The sequence below is a fragment of the Hevea brasiliensis genome, chromosome 18 (assembly GCF_030052815.1).
Source record: "Hevea brasiliensis isolate MT/VB/25A 57/8 chromosome 18, ASM3005281v1, whole genome shotgun sequence".
Taxonomy (NCBI): Eukaryota; Viridiplantae; Streptophyta; class Magnoliopsida; order Malpighiales; family Euphorbiaceae; genus Hevea; species Hevea brasiliensis.
This window is the reverse complement of record NC_079510.1, coordinates 2,047,102-2,066,677: the sequence shown is the minus strand read 5'-3', so window position 1 is coordinate 2,066,677 and position 19,576 is coordinate 2,047,102. Positions and strand designations below refer to the sequence as shown.

General features: G+C 41.2%; 1 protein-coding gene across 1 annotated transcript; it reads right to left on the bottom strand.

The window, feature by feature from the left end:
* Positions 1–12,181: 12,181 nt before the first annotated feature.
* Positions 12,182–13,985, bottom strand: LOC110668448 (uncharacterized). The gene is made up of 2 exons (XM_058141190.1): positions 13,326–13,985; positions 12,182–12,709 (listed from the first exon to the last, which is right to left on the bottom strand). The coding sequence occupies exons 1-2, from the start codon at positions 13,983–13,985 to the stop codon at positions 12,182–12,184; spliced, it is 1,188 nt and encodes a 395-aa protein (XP_057997173.1).
* Between the last annotated feature and the right edge of the window lie 5,591 nt (positions 13,986–19,576).

The window sequence follows — 19,576 nt, the reverse complement described above, 5'->3', positions numbered from 1 at the left end:
CCCTCTGAGTGCTCCGCAGTTATCAGTTGAATGCCCTTGTGCCCCTCCATGATATTCACAACGGGCAGTGGCATCATACCACCTGGGGTATGGTGGCTGAATCGGGTCTAGGGGAACTGGTACTATCTGGTTTATACCGACGAGGTATCGGTATATTTCACTGAGTGGGAGGGAAGGGGTGGATCAGGGTTCCTTGGTGGTCTGGGGTTATTTTGAGGTGGTCTGGGTTGGGTAGGAGGAGGAGGTGGTCTGGGTTGGTAATTTGTAGGTGGGGGATACTGGGGGTGCGGGTGTGGATAATTCGGGAAAGAAAGTGGAATGTTTGCAACGGTTTGGCCATGAGCGGGAGAGTATGGCCGGTAGTTATTTTGGGGAAGTGGGGAGTAATTATTCTGCCGGGTGATGGAATGCACATCACCCTCCTTTTTCTTGCCAAAACTGGCATTTTTCTTCGCAGGATTCTCAGTCAACTCCTGCAGTCGTCCCATCCTTAAGTTGGCCTCAATTCTCTCGCCCGCTTAGATAATATCCGAGAAGCTATTGGAAGTGTTTCCAATCATCAAATTGAAGTAAGGAGCCTTCAATGTCTCGATGAACAGGAAACACAGTTCATTGTCGGTCACTGGAGGATATACTTCTGCAGCCTTCTCTCTCCATCTCTGGGCATATTCCTTGAAGCTTTCCCTGTCCCTCTGTACCAGGTTTTGGAGGTCTCTCCTTGTGGGGGCCACATTGCAGTTAAATTTATACTGCTTCAAAAAGGCATCAGCTAAATCCTTCCAGGAGCGCAGTTCGCTCCTGTCTAATTGTATGCACCATCTCAGGGCTGTGTCGGAGAGACTCTCGTGAAAGAAATGGACGAGAAGTCTGTCATCTTTTGTCAAGGCAGACATTTTGGCAATGTAGGTTGCCAGGTGAATGCGGAGATCTGAGTTCCCGGTATACTTGTCGAAGTCCGGGATTTTGAACTTGGGCTGCACCACCACGTCTGGCACCAATCTCAGTGATGCCACATCGACTGAACCATACATGTTTAGTCCCTCTATTGCTCTCAATCTTTCCTCTAGAGCAGACAGCTTCTCATTCTCCCTGGTCTTATTTTCTCCTATTGCATGAAATACTCCCCCAGTTGGGAGATGAGGGGTGGAGTGGACTGGAGGGACTAGGACTGAAGGGTATGGTTCGGGATTAGAAACAGCTGGATAGTAGGAGAAAGGTGGGTCATTATTTATGGTAGCCGGATTGACAGTGATTGTCGGGTCCGGGATAGGTGACTGGAAGGTAAAAGAAGTTGAAGCTTGGTGCGGATCATTTGTTGTAGGTGGTGGAAGAGGTAGTGGTAAGTTTGGTTCTGAAGCAAGTTTATTCTGGGACATCTCCCTCATTAGTCTCATAAGTTCTGAGACCTAATCTTTCAGCTCAGACACTTGCCCTTGTAGGTTCTGCACTTCTTCCTGGTCTTCCATTATCTTCTTTGTTCGGGATCTGGTTAAATACACTCGCTTGGGTTGAACCGTGTGCATGGTCAGACTTGCCTTTTTTGAAGCAATGTTGATTTTCTATAGGGAAGTAAAAAAACTTTTAATAAATTTTGAATTTCGTAAAAAAAAACTAAAGGTCCTGGTCCGGACAAAGGATACAGTGGCATTCCGGAGCCAAAATGGAGTCTGCAGAAGGATAATTGTATCAATTTTATCATGGCATCGTTCGATAATCTGACTGTGAATGACTGGATTGAATGGTCATCTATGATACCTGTCCATATGGCACATCCAATTTTTCGCATGACCCTGGCGAGGGGGTTACTACGGGAGTCATACTATTCATTCATCATTTTGCTAAACAATGGCCCAAAAATCATTCTATTAACTGAATAATTTGTACACAGCATTCTTTACATTGGCCTAAGCTCAGGGAGGTTCTTTATAATGAGATGACATTTTCTGAGATACTCGTATAACCTTTCTTCTTGTTTGGCAGGGTCGAACGCTTTCAGAGCATACTCGGATTCAGGTAGGAGTTCTTGTTTTCCCTGTGCTATCGTTCTCTCCAACTGGTAAACATTTTCTTTCTGCTCTTGATAGAGAGCGGCTTGTCTTTCTTTTTCCTTTCTTTCCTTAGCACATTCTTTTAGAATATCGTTGATGAGTAGTGCCTGTTCCTTCAATTCGAGCTTCTTCTTTTTGTTTTCTTGTTTATACTCTTCTACGAGTATTTCTTGGTATTTCATTTTTTCTTGAAGCTTACTATTCTGTACTTCTACTTTTTTTACCAAAGCTTGGAGAGAGCCTTTTTCCTTTTCCCACCGTGCCTCTTGCTCTTCGAAGCCCATCTTTTCGGTTTCTGCTTCTTCCCTGAGTCTTCTCACTTTTCTTTTAAGGTTCTGCTGTTGATCCTCCAACTGTTTTATTTGTTCTTGCAGTTGCGAGTTTTCGGTGTTTGCCTTTTGTAGGGAATCGGCCAAATGATTACTAGCTTCTTCTGATAAGATGTTTCGGCGAGGGTTGCTGTCTTCGAATTTTGTTGAATCTGCAGTTAAGTGTTCTTGGTCCCTATCAGCCCTCCATTTAAGATAATCGCCCGTGGCACTTGGACCTTTAGGCGACCTCTCTGTTAGAGTGATGTTTTCCCAAGATTTGCGAGCTATTTTCAACCCTTCCTCTTCCTTGAGCTCATGGTAGAAATGACCTTGGTGGTATTCTTCAATGTTGATTCTGGATTGTGTTGAGCCAAACTGTCTCATTACTAACGCCGGAGTGTAACTCGTGTATCCAGTCACTCTGATTAGGGATACCGATTGATTACCTCCCGTGCTAATCAAAATGGATTGACTCGACGTCCACAGTTTCCTCCAACAGTAGTCATGGCTATTGAAGCTCAAAATCCGTTCTTCCCACTGTTGTTCATTCTTCGGACTGATTACTAATCGGGTCATTTTCTCGATGAGAGGCTGGTCAAGGTACCAAGTTAGTCCCTTCGTCTCCACAGGACACACATGACTGATAATCCAGAGATGCAATAATTGAGAACAACACTTAATGGATCCCTTGCCTTATTGTCTGCAGTAAGTAAGGGTTAAGAAAGTCTCGACAAGAATTGCTGGTAATGGATTGACCTTCTGTTTCTCCACTGCCCAAAACATTTCTACAACACCACAGGTTATGATTCTGGAAGGTCCAGGGAACAAGATCAGGCCGTAGACTGCTAAAGTGAATATCAATGAAGCTCGATCCCACTGTCCATCTTGGATGCATTGATCTAACCCCTTCTTGAGATAAGTCCAATACCATCCATGCGTGTTTCCTTTGATAATTTCCCTTGCCTTTGCTTCTTCTGGTGGAATCCCCGGCATATGTGCGAACCGTTTCCAGGTCTGCCTATGCTCGAGGTGTAGGTAAATCCGATTCTGCACCGCATAAGGGATTTCTAGCAATGCTTGATATTCTTCCATAGTGGGAGCAGTATCGATGTCGTTGAAAGAGAACACCCCAAACTTAGGGTTCCAAACTGGCAACATGGCCTTTAGTGCCGGGACCTGAACTTTAACTCGCATCAAAGTTGCAATCCTCCCATATTTCTTCTCAAATTATTCTTTGACCTGATCGGGAAATGACTCCCAACCATTGGCCAGACCCTCGAGACTATTCATTCTGACTTCAATCTTGCTTAGGTCTAATAGAGGAAATGAGCTGGTATCACTTTGTAGGGGCACTGAACTATTTTTGGGCCATGGTTTGGCATTTTGTCCTGATTTAAGAACTTCTTCTGCCGACTGACTCGGGGATGCCATGTTAAAATGATGCTTATCCTTTTACAGACCTTATTTGGGTGATGCCTGTAGGAAAAACTTGTTAGCGGGATAAATTCAGGTAATCTTGAATTATACTGTTGACAGAGTGACACCTACACATTTATCAAAGTATGAAAGTGTGTAGGTTTTCTTAACGGCATGATCCAAGATTACTCTCAAAAATAAGAACTAAATAGAACACAAGAAGAATAGGGTAATAGTAAGTATGCCCCTTTCCTAAAATAAAGGAGAGTCCTAGTACTGGCTAGGTGCTACCTAATTGGATAGTTCTATCTTATAAGGTAGCTTGCTATGGCTTCCGGCTATCGTGATAGTTTAGCTCAAGGTCTAATTTTCTAAAAGCCACAAGTTCCCAAATTGCCCCTACTGTAAACAGTAGAGCCCCATTCTATCCCCCATGATACTATCGGGAAAGTTCCACGGGTATCACAGTGAATAGAACGAGTTTCAATTTGAGCAGAAGCCTTCACGGATACTAACGGGGTAAAACCCACGGGTACCGCTACATGACCCCCTCCTATTTTCCTAAAAGGGTAAGAAAGCCCGGGTATAGGGCTGAAGTGTGTGAGGACATCGTGTGAGTGTTCAGTGTGTGAAGGGACACCTTTACCTCTTCCCGATATGGGGAATTTTTCTCTCTCTTTTTTTAAACGAAGAGCGCTGTAGGGAGTAAGACAATCAAGACAAGCAAAACGGTTAGCAAAAATAACAATAATTAACATATGGAATTTTGTAAATTAAGCCTACCTAACTGTGGTTTGAGCATAAAATTAAATCTGCTTTTGGACCTCTAAACCGGGGTTAAGTTAAAATAAATCCCTAGTGGAGTCGCCAAGCTGTCGCAAGGTGTTTTGCGGTCGCCTGGACGGACACTCACCGAAGTGGGAAAGAGTGAGGAGTCGCCACTTTAATTTTGAGGGAAATTAAAGAAAACCATTTGCGAAAATAAATTAAAATGAAACCACGTCAAAACAGAGATTCTAGGTTCGGGGTCCGTAAACGGGTGGGGAAGGTGTTCGGCACCCCACCTCGTCCCTCAATAAGGGTAAGTAGATTTAACTTCGCGTTCTTTATAAATTAGACTTGATAGTTAGGAGGGCTTGAATGGAAATGTTAATCCTTTTGACAAAAGGAATATTTGATTTTTCACTAATTCGGATTACCCAGATACATAAGTAAATGAGACAACCTTAGTGAGTTACTGTTGTATATTAGTTTTGTTTGAAGGGCTATTTTATATATTTATTAGAATTCAATTTGGGAATCGGATAAGAACTCTCCTCCGATATCTTTTAGATTAAAATTAGAATTTTGGATCGAATAAGAACTCTCCTCCGATCACTTTTAAATATTTGTTAAAATTTTGGATTGAGAATCGGATAAGAACTCTCCTCCGATCTCTTTTAAAATTTTTAAGTGAGAATCGGATAAGAACTCTCATCCGATCTCTTTTTGATATTTATTAAAATCTTTAGGTGAGAATCAGATAAGAACTCTCCTCCGATCTCTTTTTAATATTTATTAAAATTTTAAGCTTGAGGATCGGATAAGAACTCTCCTCCGACCTCTTTTAAATTATTTGTTAAAATTTTAGGTGAGAATTGGATAAGAACTCTCCTCTGATCTCTTTTAAATATTTATTAAAATTTTTAAGCTTGAGGATCGGATAAGAACTCTCCTCCTACCTCTTTTAAATTATTTGTTAAAATTTTAGGTGAGAATCAGATAAGAACTCTCCTCCGATCTCTTATATTTTAATGGGGGTCGGATAAGGACTTTTCCGACCGATTGAAATTTGATTACAGCTACACATTATAATAGCTTAAGACTAAGGGTTCTGATGTTCACGGGTGCCGGGGATCGGAATAAGACTTCTTTTAACTCCTTGGTACCTCGTGACTAGACAGGGGATACTGAACTAAATTTTACTGACCACCTGAGTGGTCGCCTAGCCAATACCTTTTTGATACCCGATCTGTTCTATTCATTTAGCTAAGATTTAGTTTTATTTCGCTTTGTGACGTTTTCCCAATCGTTTTCTATGTTGGCCTAATACTTTACTATTTTCCTGACTTGTTATCCAGACTTTCTATTATTTCAAAGAAACGCTTAAAACACAGTTGCCTACAGTTTGTCTAACTACTTCTATGCTATTCGGGACCGGAACTCCTGTATTAAGAAGTAATAAAGATTAACAAAAGGATGAACTGATTAATAAAGAAATAAACTCGAGAATGACCTTCTTCGCATTTTTTAACTTGGTGAAAATTACAAACACAGAAATAAAGGAAATAAAATGAGCACTTGGTAGAGCAGCAATATAAACACTCACCTGTAGGGAGCCAAATCTACTAAACTAACTATGGAATCACAAAACGTGATAGGACTGCAGGTTGATAGCCGGAGGACTAAGGTTCGCTTTGAAATGAAGGACGCTTTGCCGAAATACCATCAGGTTAAAATAACCGAGTTTGAATGAATTTAAGTTTGAACAATGAGAGTGAAAATAAAGACAGAAAGAGTGTCACAGAATAATGAACGAACTAAAAATGGAGAGTTTCAGTATTCAAAATCCCTTTGCAAGAAAATACTTCAGAAAACTGGTTTCCAAAGTTTTTCTTATGAAAGCTCAAAATAACAGAGTGACGAGCTGAATTAAGTTTCAGAGTCCTTCTGCTATATTTCAGTATTTTTCTCCTCTTTTTTTGAACAGTTCTCATGCAGGTATTTATAGGAACCGGGTGCTCTCCATGAAGGGTCAGGATTTGTTTTAAGGGAGATGGAGGGTCAAGATTTTAAAGGACATGATCTGAGGCTTAGGAACTAAAGAGAATCAGAACGGACGGTCGAGATCCCCTTCAGAATATTTGTCCTTTCTCTCTTCTAATCTGACGGTCCCAAATTCTCTTGTCCGGGGCGATCCGAGGGCTAGGAGTGAAAGGCGCTGGTCTTGTCGTCTTCTTCTTTGATCCAAGGGTTCCGGGCTCGTCCTTACAAGTCAAATCAACGGTGGAGATTGGGAGGTACAGCGCTGTCATGACATGTTCTGGCACCTGTCAGTAATGTGGGTGATTCTGGGGCGTGCGGTTGAGATTTCACCTGCAACGCTTTAACTACCTCGGCTCTGATTATGACGACAGCGGTAGGCGTTTTATTCTCTTTGTTTTCCGATCTCCCCTCCTTTCCGGTCTTTTCAACATGATGCTTTTCCGATCTCTCATACTGGACTCCTCTTTTCCGATCTTTTCAACATGATGCTTTTTCGATCTCTCATACCGGACTCCTCTTTTCCAATCTCTCCTACTCCAGTCCTTTCTTCCAATTCAGTTCAGTCAAAGCATTAATTTTCCTCAATTCCCGAAGCATCCGCTTCGTTTTCTGCTTAGCCATAAATGCTTGGATTTTCTTATATATATACCTTCAATCGGGAAGCCCCCCCCTCATTTGATTTTCTCCCCTTCCTACTCACAATTCTTGCTCTGGCAATAGTCCCTGCCATGACAGTGGCTTTTGATCTTTTTCCGATTGTTCTTCTTATTCCCCGACTGAAAATTTACGATCCCGGTGAACGAGAAATTATGATAACTTCATTTGATGACCGTGAGAGAACCAGACTAATTTACCGAACTGGATCGAGGACCTCGATCTCATTGATCTCGAATCGTTCGACCGATACAAATGGTGAACTGATTTTGGGCAAGAAGACTGCTAATATTCCCCTTAACACCGGTGACTGCTCCTTGGCGTTCACCTGGCTCCTCACCACACTGGGTGTTTCGACAGCGGCTCAGTTTTGAGCGGTAACTTTGATGACGACCTCTTTCATTTTCATGAGAGTCATAGTCCCCCCCATCTAAGCTATACATCTATCTGATGTCAACAGCCGGTCTCCTGGTCAAACACATCTTTTGACTCAGCCACGAGACTAGGCTTTGACATAGGCCTTTTAGATGGGAAGTTCCATCGATCTTCAAAGATCGCTCTTATGATGTAATCATATCGTTGATGTAATCCGATCTCTAGAGATCGCCAAAATGATGTAATCCGACCTTTTGGAAATAAAATTTTATTTTGTCAATTATCATTTTTATTATTATTGCATTGGTTATTTTCCGATCTCTGAAGTATTTATCCGATCCGGTCCCTAACTGAACAAACCTTAACCAATCCGCACTTCCAAACATCCGACTTAATTCATCGATCTATAACTAGCCGATCTCTTTTATTACGGGATTTTGGAATATTCGTGAGACGTGTCAGAAAAAGCCGGCGAATCCCGCGAACCGATGCGCCGCCTGGGACACCGTGAGCATTAAATGCTCAGACGGGTATAAATAGGGGATGGATCAGCCAGTTGCTCTCTTATGTCATTTTCAGCCTCTCGCGAACAACTTCAAAATTCTCTCATTTTCTCAAATTCTTCCGACACCGATCAGACTCTGGTAAGGGTTTTGATCTTTCTTTTTAGTTTAAATTCTCTATTTCCTCCAAAAATGAGTGGCGCCAAGGGTCAGAGAGCGGCAAGCCCCCCTTCCATTCAGGTATCGTGGTCATCTGATGAAGTAGAGGTGGTCGGGCCAAGCGTGCGACCTGAACCTCCTAGGGTCTCTGTTCCAGCACGGGGGCAAGCAGTACCATCAAGGCATGTGCCTTCTTCAGGGAGAGAGAATCTTCCCATGGACGAACTACCATCTATCTTGCAAGAAACCGACCTGCAGTCGTTCAGCTAGGAGTACAACATTGAGCCTGATTCATACGAACTTATCCGGTGTCATGGCGATCTCCGAGCCGATCACTTCTTCGAAGGGAACGACATGATTATAGTATACGAAGAACAACTAAAAGCCGGGCTGCGGTTCCCTCTTGACGACTTCTTCAAGGAAGTCTTAAAATTTCACCAAGTGTGTATAGCCCAAGTCCACCCGAACTCATGGTGGATCTTAGTAGCCTTCCGAGGCCTCTGCCGAGCTAAGGGATTCAGTCCTACGGCTAAGGTATTCACCGAACTGCATAGATTAACTCGTCGAAAGGATGATGAGTACTAGTTCTTCCAGGCGAAGCCACATTGCGGGCTTTTCACTGATATGCCCTCCTCCCTGAAGAATTGGAAGAACCGCTTCTTCATTCCAAGGAGCAAAATTTCGAACGGCTTTGAGGGTTTCCCTCGTAGCTGGCTACACCAAGGCCCCTTAATTAGGCGTCTGCCTTGAATAGGGAGGAAGGCCTGATGGTGATGGAGCTGAAAGAACAGGCGAGCAGAGAGAAGTTTTCTTGTTTGGATGCAGTGACTGCCAAACTACATCACTGGACAATGGAATTGATCACTGGCAAGGATCGGGGGCTTCAGCTTTCTAACCTCGGCATGGGTATTTTCTTTTTCTCAAACCTTTGGACCTTAGTGATCTCACTGACCTCTTCTCTGTGCAGGTATGGCAAGCGGCGAAGCCTCCAAGGAGAGCTGGAAGCGGAAGAGAGAGATCTCCCGAAACGTACGGGAGATGAAGCGTTCTGAGCTGCTTCAAATGCCCGGTCATGAGCCTGAGGAAATACAAGAAGGCTCGTCTCAACCTTCTGGACCTCTGGTCATAGAAGTGGTCCGGTCTCCTCCTCGTCAAGAAGAGCCGCCTCCGCCTCCTCCAGTCACTCCATGTGCGGAAGGGGGTCCTTCCTAACCTCCTGTGAGGCCCCTTTCCCATGGTGCCCAAGTCTTGATCCACTCGCTGGAGAAGAATCGCACGGTTCGAGAAAACCCGGGTTTCGCTAAGGTCTTGGCGTCCTCCATCTGCCTTCGAGAAGATCGGGATAGGCTGTCTCCGGATAACCTTGATGACATCTTGACCAGATCTATGGGCCTGAACGTAGAGTGCTTGGTGAACCAGCACATGGTCCGGGAGAAGGCTCATCGCCTGGGTAAGGAGCTCGAGAAGATGGGTCATGAGGTGTCTTCTCTCCGATCCCAACTTTCGTCCGCTCAGGACTACATATCTCAAATTGAGGGGCGAATGAAGTTCTATGAGGACAAGCTGGCCGAGCAAGCTCATGTTCTGGCTGAGCGAGATCGTGTTCTCGAGGAAGTTCAGGAGCTCCGGGCTGGCGAAGTTGCTCACCTCACTGAAGAGCTCAAAGCAAAAGAGGAAGAGGCGGTAACAATGGAGGCCGGTGCTTATGTGACCGCTCATAGGGATCTCTTGGCCGAGCTCAGGAAGCGATATCCCGAGGAGGACTTCACTTGGATGGTAGAGCTGGCTCCCCAAGACGAAGAAGAAAGCGAGGAGGAGGCCGAAGGTGAGAGAGGGGGCGAACCGAATGTAGATTAAGCTGGGGGTGATCCCCCAGCCGAATGACTTGTACAAATTTAATATGAAATGAAATTCCCCTTTTGTTCAATGAATGGATGTGATCGGAAAATCTCTAAATTACTTAAGTACTTGATTGTCTGAGCATATTAAAACAACTAAAAGCGATTATTAGCCTAAGTGTAAGAGATCGGAAAACACAATAAGCATGAGATCGGTAGGGAACCAATGCTAAATGGGACTTGATTAAAATTGGAAATTTGGCATTAACACTTAAGATCGGGATCATCATTAAACCGGATTGGAACCTGAACTTTGTCAAACAATTATTTCCCAAACCTTTAAAAAGGAGATCGGCAATGAAACTGGTGACATAAAGATCTAGTGTTGGTTTAATTTCGTTTGTCCAGAGCGCTCGGGAATGTAATAGACTAGTCATGAGATTTGACAATCGGTTTGAGAGGTCGGCGAGGCTTTAAATGACATGGGGACTTAGTATGGATTCGATTCCTTTTAAGGAGAGAACGGAAGTGTGGTTATCCGGCAAAGAGAGATCGGAAATGTAGTTGTTTGGCAAGGAGAGACTTAGTGTTGGGGATCGGCTTCGAAATTTATTGATTCTGGGGATCAGCCAAAATATGGTGTCGACAGTCCTTAGTTAACTTTGAAGTCCCTCAACTATCAGTGTTTCAAGTGACCTTCTGAAAAGCGTTCTGTGTAATTTACTGTCCCTTGATCTCGAGATCCTCCTTGTTTCTTTGTCGTCTTCGACTAGAAGCGCCCTTTTGAGTTTTCACTCCCAGCCTTTTTCTTTTTTCTTTTTTTTTTTCAATTCTCTTTTCTAGGGTGTCCTTTCGAATTTTCACCCTTCGCTCGTTTTGTAGAAAGCGCTCTTGCGGGTTTTCACCTCCTTTCCCTCATTTTGCTAAGAGCGCCCTTTCAGGTTTTCACTCCTACCCTTTTTTTTTTTAAATTCTCTTTTCTAGGGCATCCTTTCGGATTTTCACCCTTCACTCATTTTGTAGAAAGCAGCCTTGCGAGTTTTCACCTCCTTTCCCTCATTTTGCTAGGAGAGCCCTTTTCGGGTTTTCACTTGTAACACCCCTAGTTATATAGCTTGGTACATTTTACTGTTTCAGTGACCGGTGTTGGTCCGGACAATTAAGAGAATCAGAACCACATCTAAGACACCTAGATAAGCCTTGAATACAAACAATTAGTAATTGTCAAATAGTTAATTATAAAGAAGAAAAACAAAGCATAAAAAAAATTAAATGAACCGACAGTCACAACGATGGGTGACCTTCTCAGGAAATGACTGCGAGGTTAGTCTTAACTCAAATTTCAAACCAAAAAATGTGACGCTGCGGTCCTTAGGACTATCGTGAACACAGTGGAAAAGAGGGAATCATGAAAAAGAGTTGTTAAGCAGATTAAATAATTAGGTCATGGATCCGGAAGAAATATCGAATAACTTGCAAACCGAATTGACCCAGCGAGGGGCAATTTGGTCAATTCACCCCTAGAGCTAACTCCTGACCTAATTGTATAATAAAATTAGAGAAAAGAAAATTTTAGAATCGGGAATTAAATTAAAGAAGAATGGAAAATAAAAGGAAAAAAAAAGAGAAAAGAAATAAAAAGTGAATTATTGCATCATCATGATGCCTTAAACCCATCAACTATCCTTATCCCTCCATTTCGTGTTCTTGATAAGGTCACATCCTTCTTTGAGCATTACTAGGAATGCCTTTTTAGGTTTCATTCCTAGTTTTTTTTTTTTTTTAGTCTCATTTTTTCAGGATGCCCTTTCGAGTTTTCATCCTTCCCTCATTTTGTAGAAAGTGCCTTAATGGGTTTTCGCTTTCTTTCCCTCATTTTGCTTGGAACGCCCTTTTGGGTTTTCACTCTTACACTCCTTTTTTTTTAGGCATAATACCTTTTTATAGCATCGGCATTTACTGGTTTTGACAATTCTTCACCATCCATCTAAGTTAAAATCAAAGCACCATCAGAAAATGTCTTCTTTATTACATATGGTCCCTCATAAATTAGTGACCATTTGCCTCAAGGATCACTTTGGTCCGGTAGTATTTTCTTCAAAATAAGGTCTCCAGGCTAAAATTCTCAAGGTCGTTAATGCCCTAGCCATTCTACCTTGGTATAATTGTCCACGATGGACTACTGCTAACCTTTTCACATTAATCAAATTGAGTTGGTCGAGTCTTGTTTTGACCAATTCAGTTTCATCTAACTCTGCTTCCATTAAGATCCGTAGAGAGGGAATCTCCACCCCAATTGGTAAAACTACTTCCATGCCATACACCAATGAATATGGAGTTGCCCCAGGCAACATTCTTATCGTAGTCCGATAAGAATGAAGAGCAAATGGGAGCATGTCATGCCAATCTTTATAAGTGATGGTTATTTTCTCAATTATTCCTTTGAGATTCTTATTTGCAGCTTCGATGGCTCCATTCATTTGAGGTTGATAAGGCGATGAATTGAGGTAACAAATCTTGTACTGATCACACAGCTTTTGAACATTCAAACCATTTAAATTCCTAGCATTGTCAATGATAATCTCACTAGGAGGCCATATCTACAAAAGATGTTATTCCTGAGAAACTTTATGAATGCATTCTGAGTGATGTGGGCATATAAGGCAGCTTCAACCCATTTAGTAAAATAATCAATGGCCACTAAAATGAACCTGTGTCCATTGGAAGCCTTTGGAGTGATTAGCCAATGACATCAATGCCCCACATTGCAAATGCCCATGGAGCTACCAAATTATAAAGTAGATGGGGTGGGATGTTTATTTAATCAACATAAATTTAGCACTTGTGACATTTTCAAAAGTATTCAATATAGTCCCTTTCCAAGGTAGCCTAATAATACCCTCGTTGCAGGATCTACTTGGCCATCCTATGTCTGTTGGCATGCGTCGCACAATTTCCTTCATGGGTTTTAAAAGGAATCCTTTTAGCCTCATTTGCATTCACACATCTTAACAGTTCACCATTGAATTTTCTTTTGTATAGGATTTCACCATTGGGGAAATACCCTTATGCTAATCTCCTTATCATCCTCCTTTCATTTTTACTTGCCCCTAGTGGATACTCTCTAGTTTTGATGTACTGTTGGATGTTATGATACCAAGGGTTCCCATCTATCTCCTCTCCAATCATATAATAGTATATTGGCTCACCCTTTGCCTTTATCAGCAATAATTGTGCTTCTCGCCCTTCCTCCATTTGAGTCATAATTGCAAGTATGGCCAAAGCATCTGCAAACTGGTTTTTATCATGACCCAAATGAGTAAAAGAGATTTCTTTGAACTTCTTAATCAATTCTAGGAGATACTTCTGATATGGGATTAGTTTTGGATCTTCAGTCTGCCATTCTCCCTTTACTTGGTAGAATATCAAAGCTGAGTCTCCATACACTTCTAATTTCTTTACTTTTATTTCAATAGCAGCTTGTAAATTGGTCACACAGGCTTCATATTTATCGACATTATTGGTACATTCGAATCTCAGCTTGACCACTACTGAGAAATGTTTCCCATCTGGGGATACTAGTACTGTCCCATTCTCATTACTAGAGAGGTTAACTGCCCCATCGAAATACATCTTCCATACATCATCTTGCTCCTCTGTTTCTTCATTTATTACATTAATATGCTCATCAAGGAATTCAAAATCCAAAGCCTCATAATCATTAATTGGATTTTCTGCCAGGGGGTCAGCTGTCATACTTCCTTTCACTACCTTCTTTATTATATAGACAATGTCATATTGTGAAAGTATGACTTGCCACTTTGCTATTCTTCCTGGCATGAATGGACTTTCAAAGACGTATTTGATTGGATCCATCCTAGAAATGAGCTACGTTTTGTAGTTCAACATGAAATGCTTGAGACGGTTTACTGTCCAAGCCAATACACAATAAGTTCTTTCTATGAACGAATATTGTGACTCACATTCATTGAACTTTTTGCTTAAGTAATAAATGCCTCTTTCCTTTTTCTTGTATCATTATTTTACCCTAGAACACAACCCATAAAGGTTTGATGGATTGCCATATATAAGATTAATGGTCTACTAGTTGTCATAGGAACCAAGATAGGTGGGTTTGACAAATACTACTTGATCTTCTTAAAGGCTTCTTGACATGCTTTATCCTATTTTGCTGTGGCATTCTTTTTTAGCAGCTTGAAGATTGGCTCAACTTTGGCTGTGAGATTAGAGATGAATCTAGAAATGTAATTCAATTTTCTCAAGAAGCTATGCACATCCCTTTCTGTCTTTGGAGATGGCATCTCTTGAATTGCTCTAACTTTCTCTGGATCAATTTCTATCCTTTTCTCGCTACCTAATTTTGCCCCAAAAACACATTTTGCTAGTTTAATTTAAGCTTGTATTTTTTTAGCCTTTCAAACACCTTTCTCAATACTCCTACATGGCTCTCCACTCCTCTTGACTTAATGATCATATCATCCACATAAACTTTTACTTCCTTATGCATTATATCATGGAATAATGTGACCATGGTAAATTAATATGTTGCCCCAGGATTCTTCAGCCCAAAAGGCATAACTTTGTAATAAAATATACCACATTGAGTAATAAAGGCAGTCTTCTCCTTATTTGGTTTGTCCATCAGAATTTGATTATACCCTAAAGCTCTATCAATGCATGAACACCACCCAAGTCCTGTCGCATTATCAACCAACACATCTATATGTGGGAGCGAAATATTATCTTTCAAACTAGCCTTGTTGAGATCCCTATAATCAACACACACTCTTACCCTTCCATCTTTCTTCATTACTGGAACTACATTGGCCGTCCATTCGGGGTATTTTACCACTTCTAGGAACCTAGCATTGTACTACTTTTTGATTTCATCTCTGACCTTCAGCAGTAAGTTAGGATCCATTCTTCTCAGTTTTTGCTTTACTGGCACTGCCCCTGGAATCAAAAGGATCTTAGGAGTTACAATTTGAGGATTTAGACCTGACATATCATTGCAGCTCCATGAGAATACATCCATGAATTCCTGTAACAATTGAATCATGTCTTCCAATTCCTCATTGTCTTGAGTCTTTTTTATTTTCTTCTATCCCTAAATTTAGGGTGTTCGTCCTATCTCCAGAGGGCGTAAGACTAGGTTCAACCAATTCTGGTTGTCCCGTTATTTCCCTCAAGGGTATACACTCTTCTTCTTCATCAGAATCACTAGTATCCAAGGCAATTATGGGTCTTTCAAAGTTAATTTGAGGAATGTTAGTATCAATTAAATTATTATGGTTTAGTTGATTGCCAATCCTAAAGAAATTGAAATGTGGTGGTTAAAGGAAGGGAATTTTAACATGAGGTTTTAAACATAGAAAAAGCAAAACAAAAAGAAAGCAAACATAATATTTTGGATGATGCACTATTAATTCATTAATGTTCAATTATAAGATAAGGTCCATTTGCAAAATTCCACTTGACACCATGGACTAAGTGATCAAGTGTTGGTAATTAAATATATATTACTTTAAGAAAAGTATTGGGATGTCTTCTGCTTCCTAGTTATCAAGCTCATGGTTCTCCTCTATTGGTACAATCAACATTTTCGGCACAGGACTCGACAGCAAGATATTGATGGATATGTCTAATAGAGGCCTTTCTTCTTTTTTTCTACTTTTTCAATAACTAGTAAGGGTTGGATGAAAACAACTTTAACTTAGGGAATATTCCTCTTTCCTTTAAGTAGTTGATCAAATCTCTGGTCACAGAGCATGTATCTCATTCTGAACCTTCCATCCATCAGAACATCTCCATCATATCCTAGCCCAAAACGTCCCTTCCTTTGGCCAACAGTTATGGGCTCAATAATTCCCTGCAATCGGGTGCCTAGTCATTTCCCATCCACATATCCGTTCCTCATCATCACCTTTGCCACCATACCAGTGACTCCCCAATTATTCTCGGGCACCCCATGTAGTTCCAAGGCTTGGAAAGAACTCTCTAATGCCTGCTCAATTGTCTTTATGTACGGGATGCACTGAGGCTTGGTAACCAGCATGGCTTTCTCCCCCCTAACAGTAACTATCTTCATGTTCATGACATACTTGATTCTTTAGTGCAGGGAAAAGGGGACTGCATTGGCAGTATAAATCTAGGGTCTCCCTAGCAGCGTTGTGTAGGTTGGCTCGATGTTCATCACTTGGAAAGTGATGTCAAAAGTACAGGTTCTAATTTGGAGTGGCAGCTTTATATCTCCTAATACATCTTTCTTTGTCCCATCGAAAGCTCTAACTATTATACTGCTCTGGCACATCAAAGACAGCTCAATTGGGAGCCTAGCCAAGGTGGCACTTGGCAACACATTGAGTGCTAATCTATTATCAATTAGAACCTTAGCTACCATGCATCCCTTGCATTTTATTATCACGTGTAGAGCCTTAGTGTGCTTTAAACCAGCTGGGTCTATCTCGTCACCCAAAAAGGTAACAAAATTTAAAGCCTGAATTTATCTAACAATCTTCTCAAACTGTCCCAGTGTGATATCAAAAGTCACAAAGGCCTGATTCAGAACTTTCTGTAAGGCTTGGCGATGTACATCTGAACTCAAGATTAGTGACAGCAATAAAATCTTGGCATATGTCTTCTTCAATTGTTCTATAACATCATACTCACTTTGCTTCATTATCTGTAATAGCAGCTCTTCTTCATCCTTTTTCTCACTAGATTTTCCCTTCTCAACCTCCTTGGCTCCTTCTTCGGCATTTTCTAATAAGTCCCCTACCTTCGCCTTCCCTTTCTTCTCTTTTATTTCCTCTAGGCCATAACATATCCCGCTCCCGGTGATATATTCTATTTCCCCATCTACTGAAGGTAAGTTAGGGGTTGGGTTAAGTTCAAGCTGGAGTACTTGTGGGATAGTTGTATAGCTTATAGGACACAATGGTCCTATGAAGGTAATTTTGAAGTGGGAAGAAGGAGGGAAGCACAATCTCAGTGTGGTGATAGGTTAAGTATAAGTGTGGTTCAGGGCAGAAATAGTGGAATAACACAAAGCATTTTGGGTAAACATTTGAAAACTGTAGTTTCAGGGCATAGCATGGGTATTGGTTACCAGGAGTTGTGAAGGTGCCCTAATGAGAACTCTTGGTGGCACCAATGAGGCTAGTCCAGTAGGGATAGAGAACACAAATCTTATCCCAAGAGGAAGGCTTGGGCTGTCCTCACTGTGTTTAATGGAATTCACTTCTTCTTTTTCCTTTACCTTTAATCCCTTTTAACATCTTAATATTCTGAACCTCAATAGCTTCAAAACTTCATTCTTAAATTCTTCATGATTTTTCATTTCATGATTCACTGTGCCTCCATGATAGGCACATCCAAAACCAGACCGGTCACCTTCTGGCTTCAACACCTCAGGGTTTAAATACCCTTCATTCATGGAAAATTCAAAAATTTCTTCAAAATATGGACTCAACTGTTCAACTTCATAAACCAAATCCTCCTCCACAGATTCGACCATGTTCACATTGCCTCCCCTTTCAGCATTATGGTTTGGCAATGGATTTGTGGATACACTAGGTGCTGTGCTACTTCCTTTTATTTTTAACTAACCATTCCTGATAAGGGACAGAACTCTACATTTTAGTGCCCTACAATTATCAGTCGAGTGATCGATTACACCTCTGTGATACTTATATCGAGCATTAGCATCATACCATTAGGGATAGGGCAGTTGTAACAGGGGTATAGGAACAATTTGGTTAATACTCAGGAGGTAGCGATAAATTTCACTAAGAGGCATCGGTAGAGGTGGATCAGGATTTCTGGGTGGCCTAGGGTTAGCTTGAGGACTTGGTGGTCAGATAAAAGGATTTGTTTGGATTGGTGGTCTAGGTGTGTAAGTGGTTTGTGGTGGAAATTGCTATGAGCGAGGGTAAGAGTAATGTGGGACTTATGGGGGAACATTAGCTATCATTGAATTTTGGGTAGGGAATCAGGGACGGAAGGTGTTTTGTGAGGAGCATGGTTAATAGGCCTGTTTCACTATAGCATACACTTCCCCTTCTCTTGTCTTTCCAGAATTGACAGTTCTTTTCACTAGACCTTCCCTCATAGCTTCTTATAGCCTTTCTAGCCTCAAATTGTCTTCGATCCTTTCCCCAGTTTATATGATATTAGTAAAACTATTGGAAGTATTCCCAATCATAAAGTTGAAATAAAGGAGGTTTTAAAGTTTCAATAAACAGAAATCATAGCATTATCTATCACTGGTGGATAAACTTCCGCTGCTTTTTCCCTCCGCCTTTAAGCATACTCTTTGAAACTTTCCCCTTCCTTTTGTACGAGATTATGGAGATCTCTCCTTATTGGGGCCACATCACAATTGAATTTATATTGCTTCAAGAAAGCATCAGCTAAGTCTTTCTAAGAGTGTAGCTTACTCCTATCCAATTGAACATACCATCGCAGAGCTAGCCCCAAGACTTTCATGGAAAAACTGAATTAACAACTTGTCATCCTCGGTTAGTGCTAACATCTTGGCCATATAAGTAGCCAAATGTATGCAGGGGTCAGAAGTGCCATTGTACTTCTCAAACTCAAGGATCATAAACTTGGGAGGCACTACTAGATCTGAGACTAACCTTAGGGCAAATATGTCTACCTAGCCATACATGTTCAATCCTTCTATGGCTCTCAAGTGCTCTTCTAGAGCTGATAGTTTCTCATTTTTTACTTTTTCTTTCCCCTTGTCTGCCATAGTAAATCCATAGACCATCCCTCCTATTGTTTGATAAGGTGAACTCATAACTTGCAGTGCTGAGGGGTTTGGCATGATTGTAGGATTGGGCATTGGTGGATAATACTTAGCGTAGGGCATGGCCTGGCTATAGGGCTAATTGGCTAGTTGTGTTATAAAGGGGAAAGACGGCTCACTTATTTAAAACATAGAGACATGCAAGTTAGCTTGAGTAGTGACAACTAAATTAGTATTAGGGGGTTGAAAGGTAAATGAGGTTGAGGCTTATTGCTAGGCAGTTGAATCCCTAGTTATAGTTGCTGGGATTTTTAGGCAATGAGAAAGACCCACTACTTCTTTATTGCGAGCCATTTCTCCTATCATCTTCATTAATTCAAACACTTGCTCCTTTAACTCAGAAACTTGACCTTGCAAGTTTTGGACTTGCTCTTGTTCTTCCATTATCCTCCTCGTTTGAGCCCAGGTTAAGTAAACTTTTGTTTAAGTGCTTGGTTGTCCCATCGGGTTTACTTTTTGCCTAGTAATATTGATGATTTTTCTTATAATGAATGTATTCATTGGTTTACTTTACCTAGCTTCTTTTATTTTAATTACCTTTCTTTATCTATTAAAAGGATACAGTGATAATTTAATTGTCATATTTTTGTTTACAAAGGGTAATTTGAGTTTTCAACACAATGGTATCATCCAA